Below are 22,489 nucleotides of genomic sequence, written 5' to 3'. Positions count from 1 at the left end.
TGTTCGTTGTGAAAAATGGATTCCACGGGTGCAGAGGACGAGAGCTTCGTGGGTTCCAAATAACAGTTAGGTCTGTATACAGCTACTAAAAAAAATAATTGTTTGGGGCAGACCACGTAATCGGTCTCTCTCATAACGTAGCAAAAGATCCGCATATGAAATGTGTTGATGTGCGTGTCGCTCAGCCAACGTCTCACTCAGCTTTGTCTTGATAGTGTTCAACGCGTACTGCGGTGACTTTGAACATACCCCTAAAAGCAGCAGAGCTCGGCTCCACCTCCTCCTTATATACCACGGCGCCGAAACTCAGCCACACTGGCTGAGGCGCTGCATTCGGCGGTCACAGAGCTTCTGCGAAGGCTGCCCGTCGGGCTTTGCGACAGGGGCGGCTCTGAAGAACCCAGCCGAGAATGCGTTACTCAGTTGTGTGCGCGCATAAAGCAACTGTGAGCAAACCCCTAAAGCAGCACCGCTCGGCTCTGTCATAAGCCACACCGGCCGGCTGCGATGAGCCGCGATGGCTCATCTCCGCCGTGGAAGTAGATCGGACAGGATGCGGTTTGGCCATGATCAGATATCATCTGAATATGGCTCGAAACAATAGTGTAAAATTGCCCTGAGGGCTCAAAACAATAGCGTAATATTGCCCCGGTAACTTCACTCGGTTGTGTGGTGTTGTCCTTTTCGAAAAGAGCTTCGGTGTCAGAAGGGGCGTCAGAAAAATCCGAATATCTCTGTTGTTCGGCTTCCAAAGTAGCAGGCACTGCGCGTTTTCAACGGCGGAAGTGACGATGACGTCAAGGACAGAGGACGCAACTAATATGGCGACCACTTGGATGTCGAGGGACACTCAATTGCGCAACTTTGTGCATGAATGACGCGCTCACCGCTCACTTTTTTTTTTTTCATATAGACATTGAAGTGAATACTGTTATATGTATTTTTCATTACAAAATCTATTTTAGAAATTTTATCGGGATGACAGTCCCACTTTAAGAACTAGAGTGAAACTGAATGCAAGTTTGTGGTTCTATCTATAGGATGCACCTGTTGTTTGTTGATGAAAAGGGAAGTGACAGTTGAGTTTGCGGGCGCCTTGCCCTATTTTGAGAGTGAGCCAAGAGGGGCATGACAAGACTACCCAGCGATGGCGAAAGGTGCCTGACAGAATAACAAAGGGGGTACATCCCACTGGGCTTATGTAAAGCTAACACCTCCCAGAATGGTCCACCACCCAAAAGCTAAAAAAAAAACCTTGGATACGGAAGTCCGAGGCTCTTTGTACGTTTCACGCTGACAAAGAGACGGGCCTTTCTGCAGGGAGTAATAGTCGTATGGAAAACTGGCGGGGAAAAGTCTTTGAGCAATTTGGGATGCTTATTTTTGACTTCTTCATTTTCGATTGGGCACGAGTAAATCAATTAATATAATAAGGTAATGGCAGGATAATACCAGCGATATTACATGGTTACCTAAGAAGGGCAAGTTGACTTGACAATTTGATCAATCCTAAAATTCCTTATTACTAAATTAGGCTTCGAGCCGCATAGGGCTTGATCACCCCTAATAGGCTCACTCAAAAATGTATACTTTCCCAATTTTGTAATGCTTTTAATCTTACTTCATTACTTTTTTCTACTTTTATCATTTACTTCACCCTACTTACCATCAGTATCATCATATTAATAATTTTTCCTTTTATTGATTTATGTTCAAATAACATCGAATTTTGCCTTAACATTGCAATCGTACCCCGTGACTGGCGGGAGTAACTGTCGAGTAATGAATGTTATCTGAACAATTTTTTATCATTTTATTAGATACTTAAACTTCCATTTTCATCTATCATTGTCATTCTTATGAGTTCTCATTTTTACCATTCAACTTCATTAAAGATCGATGGTCAACGACATTAACATCCATCTAGTCATTGATAAACTCCGGTTTAATATAAAAACAAATCCGTACCATCCTAACAAGGATTGTTAAATTTACTAGGTCAATGACAAGTGCAATCGATTCATAAGAGATGAAGCTGCTGTAAAAGCGGAGTGATCACTTTGTCACCCTTTTACTCTGTAAGGTTACACTGTCACACTGGGACAGTCGCCATTGAGAAGACGACGTGTCACCTGCTATGGCAGAAGAACAAGAAAGATTTTCGGATTTTTCTCATGTCCCTTCTGAGACTGAAGTTCTTTTTTGAAGGAGAGAACCCCTCAGAACCTCTCTCCTCCCAGCCAGTGCTGTTACAGCCTGGGCCAGCCAGCCTCCCGGCCTGACCCACCTCCACGTCGAGTGAAACGGTGGATAACTGTGGCGACGAGCGATATGACGGGGATCTTTTGTTATGTTCTGAAAGAAGGAATGAGTTGGTGGACGTGGACGGATCTTCTTCAATAACATTATGATGTTACTAACCAATGATGACATGACATTACCATGAATGCGACTTTTGGTGCTTCATACATCGTAACATTAAGCTTCATGCAGGCATTGAGACTTCAGTCTATCGTGAACGTAATTCAATTTGATTTGCCATCATGATGGTCTGATGGTGAACAGTTCTTGCCAACAAAGGCATGTCTTTTATTTGTATGATCATCTTGTTTTTATGCGAAGTTGGCAAAATGTTTATTGGGAACATTGAGGACGAATGCTTTGGCATACTCCCCATCTGTGAATGTAGATACAGAAGAACCCTCCCTTTCCACAAAGGCTGTCCATTCTTGTTGAAAACTTCAGTACACCTAATTTTTTTTATTTGCGCGACCTTTGTCAAAAGCATTTCCATAATTACGTAGTTGTTCCGACACTATCGGCATTCCACCCAAAGCCTGTGGTCTACGGCAACCTCATTAGGACAAACTCTGTTTGCATCATTGCGAGAGCCCAGCTTCCGGGTGAATCCGCCATGCAACTTTCTGGGAAGTCATTGGATGGCTCGACAAAGCATGGGCTTCCGTGACAACCAAAACCATCCTGTCGGGATTCAGAAAGGATGGAATAGGCTTGTTGTAACTGCAACTGATGATGAGTCTGACATAAGCGACGTAGAAGAGGAAGCAGCGCATCGTCTACCTCTGGAGTTGGTGGACTTGATTAGAATTGACACAGAGGACGAAGATTTGTTTGGATTTTAGTTTCCAGATATTTTGAGTGACATGGATGGTTTTGGTAAACTTCTTCGTATGTTATTTATGCAATAGTTATTGGAATAACTTAATATGTTATGTTAACATACAAGGCACGTTTACAGTTGTGTCATGTAACGTAAGTATATTGATCAGCCTGTTGTTGCCACTATTTTATTTTAAATTGTTCATCATTTGAATGTTAAATGACATCTGTTCTTGTTGTATTTTATCAAATAAATTTCCCCCAAAAAATGTGACTTGAACTCCAGTGAGACATTTTTTTTCTTCATATTTATGGATTTTATGGCTGGTGCAACTTATACTGCGGAGCAACGTATAGTCCGGAAAATACGGTAGTTAGCTATTTAGCTCGTGTACACGCTAATAAACTAAATGTAAACAAGTAGCTTGCTGTTGCCTTCATGGTAATAACCTTTCCAACATGGGCTCCACATCGGCACGACAATCAGCTGGGTTCACTTATCAAGTGATAATGCCTATGCCTGAGAATCCCAATGGAAAATGTGTGAGGTCATGTGCCTGTCATTTGGTTGGTGAACTAGACTGAAACATAACTAGCACTTAAATTGGATTGATGTGAACAGCAGCCATTGTGGAAGTCGAAGTCATAGTCTGGTTCACAAAATAGTTAAGCCATAATTGTGAGTGACATTAGTACTACTGTAACAAATGAAAAGTACTGTTGCTTCTTAAGACCAGAAGCAGTGTTTTTTTTTTTTTTTTTCAGTCTCGTCAACTCATGTGACATACAAAGTACAGTGGTATCTCTAATTAAGAACATCTCTAGTAAGGAAAAATTCAGATTATGAAATGCCTCCTCGGAAAAATATTGAATGTTATCTCATTCAATACCAAAGACGTAGTTCTATGTCTTGACTAAAAGAATCGTATCATACCAAAGTCCTGAGAGGATTTTCATGGCGGGAGTTACAAAAAGCTGTATACGTCACAATCATGTTTTGTGGGGGAAAAAGTTCATTTCATATAAAAGCGGAGACTAATTGGGAGAATTCTATTTGTTAAGAATCCAGGAAAGAAGTGCAGAAGACAAAAACAAACGGGAGATCCTGCATGCAAAATCAGCATTGAAAAAAAAGGTCATGGAAAGTCGAGAACATGGAAAAGCAAGGACAACTGATAATTGTGGAGTGTTTTGGGAAGAAATTGTCATTATCGACGAAGGTTACATTAGTCAAAAAACAAACCAAAAAAAAAAAAAGACTTCAGCACACGGCGAGAAAAAAAGAACCACACCACCACTGAGCAACCTCCAAATTCCCCCAGGCTGCGTGCTTAACCAAGCTGATTCTGACGACGACCACGAGAATCATACAAGTGAATCAAAGCTCGATCCAGATTCATCTGATTATTGGATACAGTCTCATTCTACCAACCAAACCCTCCCGAAAAAGGAAATAACTGCTAGTTCATGATTGAACAATCACCAAAATAATATAGTGTTCTACCCAGCCTACAGAGCGTAGCTGATTAGAACCCTCACTTTGGACATCTGTAAAGGAAATGCCATTGGGCCCATACATAAGCCGCACCCGTGTAAAAGCCGCATGTGCCCACATTGAAAACCACATTGTAACACGAGATATTTACAAAGAAAGACACAGTTTTTAAAGTTTTAATACCTTAGCTTAGTTTAACAGAGCAACAACAAGGTATCACAAACAGGGCTGGTAAAAGAACATACTGGTTTAAAAAAAAAAAAAAAAAAAAAAAAAAATGCAGCAACTACACAGTAGCAACACGGTAGCACAGCACTAACACGGCCTGTTAAAAAAAAAAAAAAAAAAACATACCTAAATCACAGAGAAGCAATAGTAACGGCAGTAAGACCCTAGCGCGGCGCTAACAGGGCCGGTTAAAAAAAAAAAAAACATACCGTTAAAAATCACTGAGTCGGCAGTAACACAGCAGCAACACGCAAGAACAGTGCTAATGCTAGCGCAGCGCTAACAGGGCCAGTAAAAAAAAATATATATATATATATATATATATATATATATATATATATATATATACACATACACCAGCAAAAGTCACTTCCTCAGCACCTTTTCTGCTTGAGTCCCCCCTTGCAGCAGTTACAAAAAAATTCACAAATTACACGCATCACCGCATAAGCTGCAGGGTTGAAAGCATGTGAAAAAAGTTGCGGCTTATAGGTCGGAAATTACGGTATAATAAATTGAAAAGGTGAGTGAGTGAGTGAGTGAGTGAGTGAGTTACAGGGAACATCCACACTGTAATGCTATAACAATATTTTGTGGTAATTGCGCATTTCTGTACTGTAGGAATAATTGTGATCATTAATTATCATACATCTGCTTCCACTAAAGAAATACTTTGCTCTGCTATAGATAACGTGGCAGCCTCCTAGCAGGAGATAGCAAGAACAAAAACGTCTAATCATCAAAACTGTTAGAACTGCTACCTATTAAAGAAATGATGACCACACATGTATTCAGCAATCTTCCACACATGCACACGCACATGAACAAACATGTACACCTTGTTTCCAACTGTTTTGCTTGCAGTCTCCTTTTTGTAACATCCGTGTAAATAAGGGGCGTCTTAAAACTAAATAAATAGAGGTGCTGAGGAGAGGATAATCAGAGTGCAGTGGTGAATTGTACGAGACAGTTCCTCTCCTCTCTCCTTGCGAGACTTGAACTTGTGTCTTTGCTTCGTTTTTTGTCCTGTTTAATGAATGTCTGATTGGTGAACCTGACATTTACTTGGTCCTTCGAGCCGGATCTCAAGATACCTGATGTTTCCAGGGGCTGAGTCAACGTCCAGGCAAAGACTGTGGCCACGGCACTTGAGACCCTTTCCAGGACTGGGCCTCGACTTTGCGCCTGGAAGCTGAGTGTTGACGAGAAGCCGAAGGAAGTAAAGGCATCTCTGGTGAGTAGGAAACTCCCACACTCATGAGGAATGAGTGAATGCGCGTCTGGGTGACTGCGGCAGAACCAAACCTCGAGAATACTAGTCCCTATCGAGTAGACTAGTCTATAAAACTGAGAAAAGGGCAAGGTGTGTGCTGTACGTGAGCTCCGTGAAACGTGTGCATGTGTAAAAGTGTGAGTGGAGGTTCGCTACCTCATTTGAACAGGAAATTGAATGACAACTGTTTGAGGATGCAAAGGTAAGAATTCTCCGCCACTTGTGGTAGAAGCTTGAGAATTATTACCTCAAACAGAACGTAATTGTCACCCTGTTCAGGGGGAAGTCAGTATAGTCACCCTAGGTGAACCACTGACTCCAACAAGGGAAAAACAAATAGCAAAATAGGTGATTGATACCAAAACAGTCAAAACAGAACATCTGGGGGGAAAAAACTAATGTGTAAGGACTAAAAGTATGTAGAAAGCCAATGTCCTACTAAAATCAGGGATGAGAATGCCAAATGAGAAAAAAGTCTGAAAAGTAGCCGGAGGTGTGGGGGCCGAAGACCCTCAGCGGGGTGCAGGGGCAGCGCCCCATTGTGGGCCAAGGGGGCGAATTTGTTAGCCCCAAAACCATTAATTTCAACATTGAATTTAACTGTATTTGTGGAAAAAATGTCCCTTGTTTGGTGCTCTACCAGTACAGCAAAAATTCAAATATCAGTTTCATTTCTTCAATGCTTGAATTATTGTACTTATTTGAAGCACATTACATATAAGAGTTTCATCATTTGCCAAACTTCAGAATGAATTTTCAATCTCTTTCACTGTTTAATATGGATACACCATTATATTTTCTTTTTGACATGCAGTCAGTTATTCATAGAATTAGTATAGTGTAGAGATGAAGCACAAGTTTTAAGAACAATATGAATAAAAATTACCTTACCACATATGTGCTGTAGGCTGCTTTAGCCATATTTTTCAAGAATTTAATCAATTCAAAGTTTTTAGTATTTCAATGAATAGTTCATATACAATTATTTACATATGTCACTGATATTTTCCAGCCATGCCCACCTAAAACAGTTTTTGATTCCAGCATCCTTGTCAATTGCCCTCGCTCGATCTTTATCCTTTTTTTCCTAACACTTTCGCCATCGTAAAACTTGGAACACACCATCGCTCAGTTTGCGCTAAGTCCCACGCACCATTACTTGGCTAACTAACAAGTTACACTGCGATTTATGAGAACCGAGAACACATGTACATGGCAATGGTGAAACTCGATTAACCACTAACACGATTGGATCGTTATACTGTATAACTCTGTTGTTCAATCGAGTAATCTGCCGCAAACAAGTTTTAATGTTTATGTCGCAAAATGAAAATATACACTACCGAGCAAGTTAGAACGGCCTATGATAGTCGTGCTTGTGCTAGCACTAAGCTGAACTTGCAGCTCGGCGCCCACCACTGAGAGGCAGGCGCACGATACCCTACCCCCCTGAAATTTTCTCAACGGATTTGCGCTTCTCTCGAAAATGGTCATTTTGGTCTGAAAAAGTCGGAAATCTGCCGATCGGCGGAAAGTTCTCATCCCTGTAAAATAAAACATCTAAATTTGTGGATAACAATATGACTTTGCTGGCCAGCTCAACATACACACAAAAAATATATATAGTTAACCTGCAGGATAAAATAAGAGAAACACACAAAAACAAAAAACTGGACTCAAGATGATGTGAAAACAGCCATAAAAGGTATCACATCTCATAAAGTTGATGTAACATAATTCGTCCAGGGAACGGAAGACTTGAGAAAATGTTGCCACTTAAATGGTGTGGAAGTACAACAAATTTGGATGGCAGCAAAGTACTTTCTCACAGCGGCAGGGAGTTCAAGGGTTAATATCGCGCACTTCTGCTAGATTTAGACAAAAAGCAATTTTTTCTGCCATTGGGAGAGCAAAATAAAACAATGAACCATTTGAAGAATATAGAATTGGAACGACTGCATGTTTTAAAGCAAACAGTGGCATTCTTAAAGCTCAGATGGTTAGTCTTATACAATCTGAGACCAGAGACCAAATTGGATAATTACATACAAAAAACTTGTCCAAAAGATTGTGTTGTTTGCGCGGATCCAGATATAATACCAGTGCTATTTATTGATAACGAATGCAAAAAAAAAAAAAAGTTGGGGATTCTGTGTATCCATTAACTTCTTTTGAAGAACAAAAAACATTGTTTTCTAATGGCGTGTCAGTAGGAAATTTCACATGCATCGATTTGATAGGACTGAAAACAAATTGGGAAATTTTATCAGCATTGATGTGTAAAACCATTTTTCTGCCATTGTCATGGTGGTGCGGCAGTAACTGTCGTTTTGATTTTTTCTTACGCCGGATGCATTTCCTGACGCAACCCTTCTGCATTTATTTGGAGAGAGAGCTGGAGCCAATCCCAGCTAACTTCGGGCAGCGGCAGACTACACCCCGAACTGGTCAACAGCCAGTCGCAGTGCAGATGTCGACACCATCACTGAGCGGGTATCGATCCCACGCTGCCTTCACTCAAAATATCCCTCTGACGGAAACCCGAACTACAACGTGGCCCGCAAGAGAAATGAGTTTGACATCGCTGCACTACACCATCAGAAAAAAAAAAAAGTAAGTTACTGTGCTTTAATAACTTTATTACTGCCATTTGTCTATTCATCCTATGTCCGTTTATGAATTAACATCTACTGTACATGCAGTTTTACCCGAACACAGAGCTGAATGACATGGACAAAATAGCAGAAAGAAACACGTGGATACACTTTACACATTGTAAAAGGTCATCTCAGCTGAGTCACCCAAAGGGAAAGGTGAGCAAAGTCCAGCATACGGTGGGTGCAGATTTATAGTATCTGAACCTACCCGAAGGCCGGTGAAGAAGACACTTGACTCATTTAGGGGTGACTTGGTCGACATGACTTCAAAATGTCGAAATAATATGATAGCATGTTGGGCTGCAACATTGACGGCCGTAATGATATTTTTGTTCATATGCTACTACTGGACACCTGTAAAGCTAACAAAAATACATAACAGTACCAATAATTATACTCAGTCAACTATGCTTACCACACATAAGATGAAGAGGCGCAACCTCATTTCAAATAAAATTGGTAAACAACTATGCGGGAGTCACCGAGGCATGAGGGGAGGACTCCATGTGTGCCTCCCAATGAATCAGTTAAGCACTTTTTCAATTCCCTGGCAGAGTCTAATTGCTGGGGATTCCATCTATGGGCTTTTGCTAAAGGAAACCCCCATTTTCTTTTCACCATTTGCCAATTTAATGCTACCTTAAACCCGAATGCCATACAAAAGAGTACGTATACTATGGAGGGAGTATTTTATCCGAAAAAGCCTGAGGAACATTTTTTTAATATTATTTATTTATTTATTTACAAATGGGGAAAAAACTGGTTGTTATTAATGTAGAATGCAGCGAACAAGGTAAACTATAGTTACATCACATGCATGGGCCCTAGGCCACGAATGCATGTCATTCCAACAGAAATCCCAACACAGTGTACCGTGGAGGTAATGACTAAAACAACTCTTAACACCACTTGTCAGAAATGGAAAAGTGTTTATCCAACTACAAGGCAGTAAATGATAAACTGATATTTTGTACTAATGTTGCATTGGCTAATTTCTCCTGTGTTAGCTTTACAGGGACAGATTTTAAGGTGGGAAGTCTCAACAAAACACGGTGTCATGATATCCATCTGCAAACTGCCCTACTGCTCTCATGCAGCGATGTGTGGAGGTGGTGTGTTGGTCAAAAGTTGTATGACACACTGATAAATGCAGCAGGAACGTGTGTACTGGTATCACTGCTCTTATCTGTGACTATGTTTTCATCCAAAGCAGAGGATACATAATTGGCCGTATCCATCTTTGGACCTCCCCTTGGGTTCTCCCGAAGGCGAAGGTCCTCTTGGAAAGATGGAAATCCGACATACAATGGCGTACCAGATGAGTATAAGTTGGTTGAAAGATTGCTGCAGGATGGGAATCCATCTTGTTATGGATAACTCTGAATAAAAACATTGACAGAAACAACTACATACATTACAGTGTACAGAAACTAGGTAATTATACGGAAGCGGGCTTTATTGCCATAAGGGAAGAACCAGCTGAAACCTCACTCATGACATTTCAGAACCGCATAGCGGTTGACATGCTCCTGGCCGAGAAGGGTGGCAACTGCTCAATGTTCAGTGACCAGTGTTGTTTAATCCAAATATCACAGCACCTGATGGCTCACTCACAAGGGCCATTCAAGGCCTCCGCACCCTGAACCACAAGATGAAGGAGCACTCTGGTGTAAACACATCAGCCTGGTCTGAGTGGTGGGCAAAAAAAAAAAAGAATAACTTTGGCAAATCTAAACATTTTTGTGTTCTCTGTCCTAGTTTCTATAGCTGTTTGCACCTATTCTTGCATTGTGTGGACGTTGTTGTATTCCCTGCATAAAGGAATCACTTAACCAACTTACAACCACTGCTATTGCCCCGAAAAATTCAAAATTGGCAGAAATATATCCACTATTGGCACAACAGGGTAATGACAGTGATATTGTTGACCACCATGATGACGTTATGACTTCTATTCCAGACCTGTTCTCTGATCCAGAAGATTAAAAGTAATTAGTGCTATATTTTCCTCTGAGTGTAACTATGTAGAATAAAGCCAAAAGGGGGCTCTATTAGATGATGTGAGGATTTGAGGAAACGTAGGATAAACAGGAGGATAATATAAAAATAATTGTAAATAGAATTCAGTAACTGTTCCTGCCTGCAATGAAGAAATGCTTTGCTTCTGCCTGCAATGAAGAAATGCTTTGCTTCTGCCTGCAATGAAGAAATGCTTTGCTTCTGCCTGCAATGAAGAAATGCTTTGCTTCTGCCTGCAATGAAGAAATGCTTTGCTTCTGCCTGCAATGAAGAATGCTTTGCTTCTGCCTGCAATGAAGAATGCTTTGCTTCTGCCTGCAATGAAGAATGCTTTGCTTCTGCCTGCAATGAAGAATGCTTTGCTTCTGCCTGCAATGAAAAATGCTTTGCTTCTGCCTGCAATGAAAAATGCTTTGCTTCTGCCTGCAATGAAAAATGCTTTGCTTCTGCCTGCAATGAAAAATGCTTTGCTTCTGCCTGCAATGAAAAATGCTTTGCTTCTGCCTGCAATGAAAAATGCTTTGCTCTGCTCTAGAAAATGTCGTAGCAAATTTAGGATAAACAGGTGGGAAATGTAAGAATAATTGTGATCATAATTATCATACATCTGCTTCCAATAAAGAAATGCTTTGCTCTGCTCTCGATAACGTGGCAGCCTCCTAGCAGGAGATAGCAAGAACAAAAACGTCTAATCATCAGAACTGTTAGAACTGCTACCTATTAAAGAAATGATGACCACACATGTATTCAGCAATCTTCCACACATGCACACGCACATGAACAAACATGTACACCTTGTTTCCAACTGTTTTGCTTGCCGTCTCCTTTTTGTAACATCCATGTAAATAAGGGGCGTCTTAAAACTAAATAAATAGAGGTGCTGAGGAGAGGATAATCAGAGTGCAGTGGTGAATTGTACCAGACAGTTCCTCTCCTCTCTCCTTGCGAGACTTGAACTGGTGTCTTTGCTTCCTTTTTTGTCCTGTTTAATGAATGTCTGATTGGTGAACCTGACATATACATTACAGATGACTCATCCACTAGCAGAGGTGGCGCATTCGACACAGCATGGACCGACCGGTCAGAATCGCCCAGTCATCATCATGTGGAAGAAGAAACACAAATTTGGGCACCTTACAAATGTGACCCACCAAGTTGGCTTGATGGCAAATTAAACAAATATAAATTGAAATATTTGAAACGGACCAACAAAAAGCTGAGGCCACAAAGAAAATGCTGGGTCTGCCTGCGCCATTGCAAGGGTAATGGAGACCACAACTTATTGAAGTGCATGTATTGTGCCCTTGCACAAGAGCACCTGTTTAATTGTATACCACATGAAAAAAAAAAATTGTACACACACCCACGCACACGTGCGCACACCCACACGCACACACTCAACACTTCCAATGCACTGTTCAGTTCCTATTGCAAATTTCAACTCCAAATGTGAAAATGGTACATAGCTTGTGATTTTGCATTTGTAAATCATTTGTTATTTTTATGTCAAAACACCCTTTTTGTGTCATTTATATTGTGGTAAAGTTGTCTAGATGTTTGAACTGTCACAAAAAAAAAAATTAGTGTCAAAGTTATACTTAAAATGCATCTTCACAAAAAGCTAATTTTCTCTGTTTTCGTGTTGCCAGGGATAGATTTTAATCAGATTTACCTATATTCTACCACCAATTATTCCAGAATGGAAAAATGTAGAAATAAACCTTTCCTTTTTGGGAATGCTGGAACTCTAATGTTTCATTTGTTGGGTGCCATGTCTTTTATAGCCATAGAACACAATATTCTGTGTGCCTTGAAACATCAGTCAAAATTGTTGAAAGTGACTGGGAGTGAATTTTCTTTCGAAAAATGCATGGGATTAAAACAAATTGATATAACAACTGTAAACATGACCCTGTCCTACCTTTTGAGGAATATATTGCAGCCTAAAATTCCAAGTTGATGTTTATCACTTTGAGCATTAAATGTCTTTCTACTGTATTCAAATAATATTGGTTGAATGTGATGTGCAAATCATTGTATTGTTAACAATATTCCAACTTCATTGGAATTTGGTTTATGCAAATGATTTCTTAAAGGAGTTGTAATAATACAGGATAACGAAACTAATAAAATATCTAACTTAATGAACGGCATCATGAATGTTTGGGGCTAGTACAGGTTCTGACAGGACCACCACAACTTTGCTCATCAGGCCACCACCTAAAAAGACTAGTACAGACCTCTTAGAAGCATCGGACCCTGTATCTGCCAGACATTCAGGACATATTTTTCTGTCTTTTAAGATCCCAGAAATTCTGATGACTTTATTTTCCTGATTTTTTTAGCTCCTCATCAGGCTGACATTACAATTATGATGACACATGATCCAATGGTCATACAGGGTAAACAATATTCAACTAAAGAAGTAGAAGGCTTAAACACCATGTTCAGTCATCGAGTCCACTGAGCTAGGTGGAGGTGACTTCATGACATAAAGGCAGCAGTGTCTGCATGTACCATAAGCTACAAGATATGACATCACTGTCTGTAGTACAGTGTGGATGACCATTTTTCAATATGATGTAAATGTCAATATGTAGTGTCAAGAAGGCAGGTTAGCCTTTAAAATTATTGGTATCTGAAATTCTTGTACTTTTGAAGTTTTGCCACATGTTAAACATCAAACAAATGTAAATGGACCAAATATAACCCGAGTAAAGCGTTAAATTATTTTATTTATTAAAGGAAAAACCTTCAAAAGTTACTTTGCCTTGTGTAAAAAAATAAAGTCCTCGCTTGCCTCAGCTAAGGTCAGTGTTCAATACACAACAATAAGGAAGAGACTGGGCAAAAATGGCATCCATGGCAGAGTTCCAAGGTCAAAACCACTGCTGACAAAAAGCAAAGCCTTGTCTTAATTTTGGGGGAAAACAAAAACAAAACATCCGATTCTCATTTTTGGGGGAATATTATACAGACTGAGAAGGTGAAAGTTGAGCTTTTAGAAAAGGTGTGTGTCTCAGTACATCTCACCTACAATCACCAGGCCGTGATGTGAATGTCAGCACTAAAAGCAGAAAGTAAATCGGACTGATGCACTCTGCTTAAAATGGGCAGGCTACATTAGCATTTAAATTATTCATGTCTTGAACATGAAACAAGATGACGTTTTGATTACTGAACTTTCGAATAGCAGTTCTACATTTCTACCTATTTTTTCAACCAGAGATGTTGCTAAAAAATGCTTATTATTCCTTTAATGCCATCATTACATTGTGGAAAAAGCTGTGTAACAGCCGACCGCAATGATTGTTTTCACTATAAGGAGGGAGAAGTGAGGTTCAGGTGTTAAAACTTTACACTTTTACGCACGAGCGCTGACCTGACAAACTTATCCAAATCCTCAAACCCACTCATACACAACCTGTCTACGGAGTTTATTGTAAAATAGTTTAATATTGAACTATACCTGACTGTGACTATTTGCTGTTCTATTATGTAAACGTGGGACCTATACAGTAGCTGACCTAAGACTTTTTGTATTCCACAGCGCCTTTACTACCGTACACTTTTTGACTGGCATTACACCTTATATAATCACTGGTAAACAGGCAGTCGGGTGTCAAATGCTGCTTGTTGTCTTAATAGGCTGATCATTCACTACCTGCATATAAACCTGCCGGCTGACGACATGCCGCGCTGCTATCAGCCACTCCAGACAGACGAGACAATTGCGCAGCATCCATTGTTTCAAATACTCATTGTCAAAAGTGACTACTGGTTTTACTACCTACAATGGCCTCGAATGAAATTACATGCTAAAAATGAAAATATAACAGAGACAAGGAGGAGAAAGCTCATGTGAAAGGAGTTCCTGATGGCATTGCTGGTGATAGGGTTCAAGTTGCACAAGAAGCAATCTCGCTGGACTTTGTTGCTAGGCAGAAGACAATACGATAGCTCAGCTCTTCACAATGGCTTCACCTGGATGCCACACCCACACAGTTAAAGCCCCATTTTATTTGCTCAGTAGGTAATCAAAGCATAAACTAGGGCTGTAATCATACACCAAAGTCAATCTTCAATTTGAGCGTCCGTCTCACAGTTCTAGGGACTGGTGTTCAAATCTCAGCCCCGACTGTGTGGAGTTTGCATGTTTTCCCCATGACTGCGTGGGTTTTCTCCAGGCACTCTGGCTTCCTCCTAGATCCCAAAGACATGCATTAACTGGAGACTCTAAATTGCCCCTGGTGTGACTGTGAGTGTGAATGGTTAACTGTCTTTATGTGCACTGCAATTGGCTGTTCAAGGTGTACCCTGCCTCCTGCCCGAAGATAACTGGGATAGGCTCCAGCCTTTCTCTAGTGAGGTTAGGCAGCTCAGAAAATGGATGGATGTGAGTCATTGTCTGATACTCTTGGCCCATTTTTTTATAAATAAAATAACTCACAAATACAAAGCGTGGACACTCATTTAGCCTCCACAAATAAGATTGTGTCACATTTTCCTAAAGGAAGCGGACTAAAAAGTGATGCAGAACTCCTGTCCATCCTTGACTTAAACCCTGAACAATAATGATCTTCCCCTGCCAGGGTGACTGATTTAGCATCTGACTTGACTATATGCAGCTGTGATTGGTCAAACAGCTCATGTGTTATACTTGTCTAAGCAGACACACACACCACTTGCTCCAGTCAAAAAGCACATTGGCATTTTGACACTATGGCTGGCTGTCAGCAGCATGGGGCAGGCTACGATGGACAAGCCCAGTTCGGGCCATGTCTAAGGGGAGCAGACTGCAAGTGTGCTATTATTCGGACACTTCAACTCAGCATAGACAATTCTTCATGTAAACACTGCAGTGAAAAGTCTTATTTTTAAAGAGGTACATCTCAAATAAGAAGAGTCAAAAGCTTTATTTTGTTAGGCAGTAGAAAAAGATAAACATACAGTCGGTGCGATAAGTATTTAACGTCACCATTTTTTTCCACACTAATTATCTTTCCAAACCTGCTACTGACATGAAATCACCAAAATTTGGGGGAAAAAAATAGTAATCCATACAAACAGAGTAGAACAAATGAGATCAGAAAATAATAAAGCTGTGTTATAAAGTGAAATGACGGAAAAAGTATAGAACATGAAGAGATGTGCGAAAAGGCATGGAGAGCCAAGACAACACCTAAAATCTATCAATAATCAAACAGCAATCCAGCCCCTTGTCAGAGCAAATAAATATCTGCTACTTCAGTTTTAAGTGACGGACTACAAAAATGTCTCATTGCCAGTAAGACACATAATGGGTCAGAGAGCTGTCTTAAAACCATCGCAAACTAATTGTTGCACCACACAATGGCATTGGTTACAGGTGCATGTCAACGCTTCTGTTCCAGTGAGCACAAATGGGGCCATAATTTATATGTGGAAAGCCAACCATACCACCATATGTTTGCCTCGATCAGGCGATTCTCACAATAATTCTGACAGAAGAGTGCAGAGAATAATCAGAAGAGTTGTCAAGGAGCCAAGGACTACCATGGAGAGCTTAAAAAAGACCTAACCCTGCTTTGTGGCACTCTCAGTGCCAGCAGTGACGCAAAGCATGCTTGGAGGAGGTAAATAACATTTAAAGTGCGTGTTTTGTGTCAATTATTTTCTGACTCATTCTTTTATTTTATTATTTGCTAGTTATGCTAATCTGTTTTCTGTGGCGTGATAATCTTAGTTTCGATGTGACATCGTGAGTGTGTACAACATCTTCAGTAATGACCTGCCAACACAGGTGGTGTGGAGGGCAATGTAAGCTTCTTCTGCTTAGATATGAAATGCAATTGTTCTTCACTGGCTCGTGAACACCACCAAAACGTGCTGGCATGCATGTTGACAGTGTAACCAGTGTGTATTAATACTGCATCCATAATTCGCAGATTTTCGTTATTTGCGGGGGGTGTAACGAACGTAACCCCCGCGAATAACAGGGCAACACTGTATTTTACTTCTAATGAGGCAGATTTTGTGACACTCATTTAAGATGAAGGCAGGCAATTTACAAAGGACCAAAATCCACAAAAATAACTTAGAGGCACCTAATGTTTTTAAAATAATGCAGGAAACGTCAAGAAAAAAAATTGATTTACAAATATCTCAAAATTTTGTGATTTCCATGCATTGTCTGATAAAGGAAGATGAAGATTTTTTGGAGAAAAGTCCTAGTATCCAAACCCATCTCTATAATCATCAAAATACTTAAAACCTTTTGTCGGGAAAAAATGTTTTGAATAAAATATGAATTTAGCTTGATGATGATAATTTATTCAAAGGAAAAAAAAACACCTTTGGATTTAAAGGAACTATATGATCCAGTGTCACATGACAGAAGACTTGGATGTGACTAATGAGGAAATTATTGAAATACACAAAGTTAGAGCACAGGTATTCAAGTCCCAGGGCCCAGATCCAACACACAGTATCTTTTTATGTGGCCTGCTAAGGGAATTCATGTGCATGAACTTCTATGATTCCTGCTAAAATCCTTACCAAAACTTAAATTTATCATATGTAATAAATGATATGGTTGAGAAAAATCACATTTTAACACTAACTTCAAAAATATTTGAACTATTATCCTTGATTTCTAATTTCAAAATATTTAACCATTAATTTGTTTTTTCTATGTAACGCGCCAAATATGAGGAGGCAATTAAACATTTAGCGTTTCACAGTCAAACTGCCCTCTGAGGGAAACCATAACGACAATGAGCCCTGCAGCACAAATGAGTTCAACACCCCTGCACAATAGACTGCTACATATCCCAGGAACCGGAAGTAAAAAATTAAATGGTATGTGACCGTTGCTATGCCAATTGAGAAAAACGGTATGCAAATTTAAAAGTAAACCAATATATTAAATATTCAGAGTATAAGATAACCTTTATTAGTCCAGCAATGGGGAATTTCCACCATTCTAGCAGCTTATTGGATACAGGAAATACAAAAGCAGCATGTGAAACATTTGGATACAAATGAATCTGCCATGACAATGTTGATGCCTTATTTACACTAAAATAAACATTGAATTCATAATTTAACAATTACAATAATAATCATCTTGTGGAACTGAATAGTATGCAAAGCTAATTTTATCGTACTAAATAACATACTGCAATAACTGTCCCACAATAATGCTCTTGACCAGGGGTGGCACCGTTGCTTGAGTCAGGTGAGCCCAATACATCGATCACGTCATGTCGATTGACTGACAGTCAGTTTGAACAATCCTGGCTTTTTCTGAGATGTATCACTGGACATGTGCAGATCGCGCCACTATAGCAAACTAGCAGGTTGGCCTCCAATTTTTGTCTTCTAAACTTAAGAGTATAAAAATAAGTGGGGGGAGCTAGACCAAGTAAAAAGACTAAAAGGTACCACTTCCAAACAGAATGGAAAACTCAGGTAAACGACAAAAAAAATTTACACTGTTACTGTAATTTCTCGAAAATAATGCACACATTTTTCCAAAAAGTTAATAGAACACATTATATTTAGGTATGGATAAAAATAAAAAAAATACAATCACATTGTATAGTTGAATACAGTTCCATAGAGTGTTAAAAAAGGTATACATATACATTTCGATATGGTATTTGATGTCTAACGTTACACTCGTGCCGATGAGGCCAACAACCGGGAAGTAGTGCGGCAGTCCAAAACAATGATAGCTCGCCTCGATGGCTTCAGGTGGGTATCAAAAAAACGTTGAGCTTAAACTAGGTAATACGAGCGTCATGGGCACATTTAAAAAAAAAAAAAAAAGGGAGACCGCACACAATTGAAATGGTTGTTTTTTTTTTTTTTTTAAATGTGCCCATTACGTTACTACAAAGTTTGAGCTCACGTTGTTTTGATAGCCACCTGAAGCCATAGGAAAGCTGCTACAGATTTTAGCCAAATGGAGGGAGAGAGGCTACGCTGTGGAACCAAAACTCTTGGGATTCAAAAAATGTTTCCTCACAAACGCCATGGATGGCACAGAGGATGGCATGCTGAGGGAGCGAAATAGGATAACTTTTCATGATTCAAGGAACCACCGGGAACTGTACCAAGTCATTGATGAGTTCGACACTGATGCACCAAAGACAGTTTCGATGGCTATTTTTCAGATTGGAGATGAGTAAGATGTTTCTTTTGAAGTCTTGGCCAAATATGTGTAATGTAGAGGATAAACTGCACTATGCACAAATATGTAATGCAAAATGTTTAAGTCAAACAGTTTTAATTTGTTTATGTATTTAAGACTGTAATATGTGTTATCAACAGTATTAATAAAATGTTATGCCATCATTGAGCATTTATTTTAGTTAGTTGAGGGATTCTGTTCTGACAAGTGCAGGAACCAGGACAAGCGTGTCCTGTGGCCTGTCCCGAGATTATAATCCCACTATTTCAGAACATGCACAATGATTATTAATGATTGTTGTACGGACATCTTTTTGAAAAATAATACAAGTACAAACCTAACAAAATATAAATACAGTTAATTCCTAATGTTTTGAGCATATGGATAGCAGCAAATTGATGGTGCACATTGTACTTTGGTAGAAGGGTTTTCTATTTTTAGGTCAACTTTCGGGGTGTACATTATACTTCAGGACCCATTATACTTTAGAAATTACGGTAATTATGCAGTGTTGTTTAAGATTGGCTCATTACAAACTTTTTAGATACGTACAATTTAAAACCATTGAATTCTCATCTCTGTGCTTGACAAACTCCTATTAGCATGTAAACAGCTGGGAAAAGCACGACTGAGCCATACAAAGCATAGAATATAAATTACCCCCCCTCCCCCCAAAAAATAAAAAAATAGATTGCAGGACGTTGGCTGCTTGAAAAAAATTATCTTGGGGCAAAAAAAGTTTGGGCTCTTGACAATTTGAAAAATATGGAGATTCAGACAGATTGTTCTAGTTCACAGCTCTTCCCTCATAAAATAAATGCAATTGTACTAATGATTGTCATAGTTTAATAATTAATAATTGGCAGGTTTCATTCATTTTTAGACAGTAAGTGCTTTGTGTTGCTTTTTTTGTATGAAAACCTCTTACAATTTCAGTTTGAGTGCTAGTTTCTCTGTTTTGGTTTTGGTCAAGAATTTCCACTTCGATCATCAATCACTTTTGTAAAAGTGGCCTCTTAGAAAAGGACTCGCAAAAGGCTACCATTCCATGCATTTTTTTTTTAAAAATGACAATGTAAACACTCATTTAAAAACATAATAAAATGGCTCTTACAAAAGTAGTACTGTAATTGTATTTTTTCTGACCGTTGAACAAGATACATACACACCAACTTTCTCCCATTTGGGGTGCATTTTCTTCTGAAACCCCCAAAAAATCTGTAAGCAAAATATTATTACTGTTAATCTTGTGAAATGAGTTTGTAATTACATTGTTGGGGGGCAGTAAGCGCGAAGAAAGATCACCAGGTGTATACAGGAAATTATCCAGTTTCACGTAAATGCAAAAAACTAGACCAAGCTGTTGAAGAGCTTGTGTGCTTTTCTGAAATTCATTCCTGCCGTGAGTATATTGGCTGTGTGTTCACCAAACGTGTCCATTTCACTCACATCAAGGAAATTTCTTAGTAAACTGAGGCGAGATCATCATTATTTCTATTAAAACAAACTGTGCATTGAAGTAAGTAAAATATATGCCTTGCTTCAATTAACGGGGTATATTTTGGGTTTGAACTATGAACATAAGCAAGTACAAACAATTTTAGGGCTCACGTTTTTTTAAACATTTGCTTCAGTATGAGGTATATTCAGACCAAGATCATCGAAAGGTGTGTTAAATGTGTTGTGTTAAAGTGATTAAAATACACCATATTTTAGTTTGATCGCAAAATTGTTCATATATATATATATATATATATATATATATATATATACGCACACACACACACAATAGCACAGGTAAAACACATGGCCTAGAACTGATCTCATGAACACTGTTAATCCAGTATTTTCAATATCATTGACTTTTCTACAATAAAGTCACCAAAATACTCCAAAGATTGTGTAAAAGAATAAGCGCATTCTAGCGCCAATTAATTTATGTGTGACGTAATCAGACTGCGTTCAATTTACCGGTAACTATATGAAGGACCAACATGCTTGAAAGACGTAACAAAGATGTAAAAAAATATACTAAGTGGAATTTAAATGGACTCGAAAGTAATTTTCTATCAATAAGAGCGTTAAAACCGCGAAAGGCACGTTCGATTCACAAGTAGTTTATATAGATACAGCGTCACGTGACAGCAGACCTGCGTCAAAAAGCAAACGACTCCTCATAGGTCACCCGTTAATATAAATCAATATTATCGCCTTTTCACTTTGTTTTATTTATTTGTTTTGTTTGGGGGAGACCTAATACATCAATTTAACACAAAATACAAGTTATTAAGTGAAGAAGCCGGGGGAACTAAGTGCGACTTAAGCTTTTCATTAAATAAATGTCGAGACCGGTAAAGGCCGGGTAATAGCTTATTGTTTTAGCCACAATCAGACAAAGCACCCCCAACCATTTACAATCGGTTGGCATTCAGAATTGAGCACCCTGCACGTTGTTTAGTGTACATTTGTTTCCAAATGGGCTGTGTGCTAGCCAGCTAAGGTGGCTAACTACCGGGCACAGTGTTGGGAAGCTTTGTTGACTGACAGCTGGTTGGTTAGCCGTGGCTGAGGCTAACTTAGCCGAAAATGGGGCGACATTTAGAAGTGACAAATAGCAGACGTTGTGGACCGAATATCGGATTGTAGACGTTGAATCCGAGTGACAGTTCCCTGGGCGCCGGTTGCCTGGAGGGTCAAGGTTCGGAGCTAACAACGAAAGGCTAACTTACCGTAAAGCTGCGAGACAATTAAAATGGCGTACTGATTTGAGCCCGGGGGCCCCGGCTAATAGGTAAAACAAAAGCCACCGTCCACGATGTCAGACTCACCGAGATGATAACGGTGTCTTCCCCCTGGAATTTGGGAATGTATCGGTCTCCTCTGGTCACCTCGGAGCTGTTGAGAGGCCTAAAACGGCACATCACTTTGATGGTGCACTCCGCCGGATCGGCCATCTTCCACCACCGCGGTGCTTGCCTTCAAACGTCGGGGGGGAGTTGAACACTCAAATTTCGACAAATAATTAAAAAAAAAACAAAAAAAATCTATATTGGGCGAGCAAGCCCCCCCTCCTTGGTTCAGCGGGAAAAGGGTTATAGCGCGTCAGGGCCTTGGAGACAAGCGGGCTTGTTTTTCGCTCTCATTCAGTCCCCCACGACTATTAGGAAGCCATGACGCCGGTGGATGAGTCCTTAGCTGATGGAGTGCTGGCTGCTGCTTGGCCACCACCTCGCCTCCGCCCCCGCCCCACCCTGGTGCGTGGAGCTGGCTATGACATCACACCCTCCTGGCGATGCTTTTACGATTGTTGCTGTTGTCTGCTTGGTTGAATATATTGAACATAATTGTAAGTAAGCTTTGACATATTGTTAAATGAAGATTGTTTAGGGAGAAAGAAATGGGAAAAAATGTTTTTATTAGTCGAAATAAAAAATGTTACAATTGTTATGAATTCATCCATTCATTTTCTTAGCCGCTTATCCTCGCAACGGTCGCTGGGACTGCTGAAGCCTATCCCAGCT

General features: G+C 39.7%; 1 protein-coding gene across 2 annotated transcripts in view; it reads right to left on the bottom strand.

Annotated features, from left to right (window-relative positions):
* Nucleotides 1-22,254, bottom strand: part of LOC133511223 (kinesin-1 heavy chain) — a 49,060-nt gene extending 26,806 nt beyond the window's left edge. The window contains exon 1 of one of the 2 annotated variants that reach the window (XM_061839949.1): nucleotides 21,797-22,254. In XM_061839949.1, the coding sequence (XP_061695933.1) occupies nucleotides 21,797-21,922 (126 nt within the window). In that variant the 5' untranslated portion in view covers nucleotides 21,923-22,254. The remainder of the gene's footprint in view (nucleotides 1-21,796) is intronic. The other variant, XM_061839948.1, reaches the window with a different exon arrangement.
* Nucleotides 22,255-22,489: the final 235 nt, after the last annotated feature.

This window comes from Syngnathoides biaculeatus, chromosome 13 (genome assembly GCF_019802595.1).
Source record: "Syngnathoides biaculeatus isolate LvHL_M chromosome 13, ASM1980259v1, whole genome shotgun sequence".
Classification (NCBI taxonomy): domain Eukaryota; kingdom Metazoa; phylum Chordata; class Actinopteri; order Syngnathiformes; family Syngnathidae; genus Syngnathoides; species Syngnathoides biaculeatus.
The sequence above is the reverse complement of the archived record's forward strand: the minus strand, read 5'-3'. Positions and strand labels throughout refer to the sequence as shown.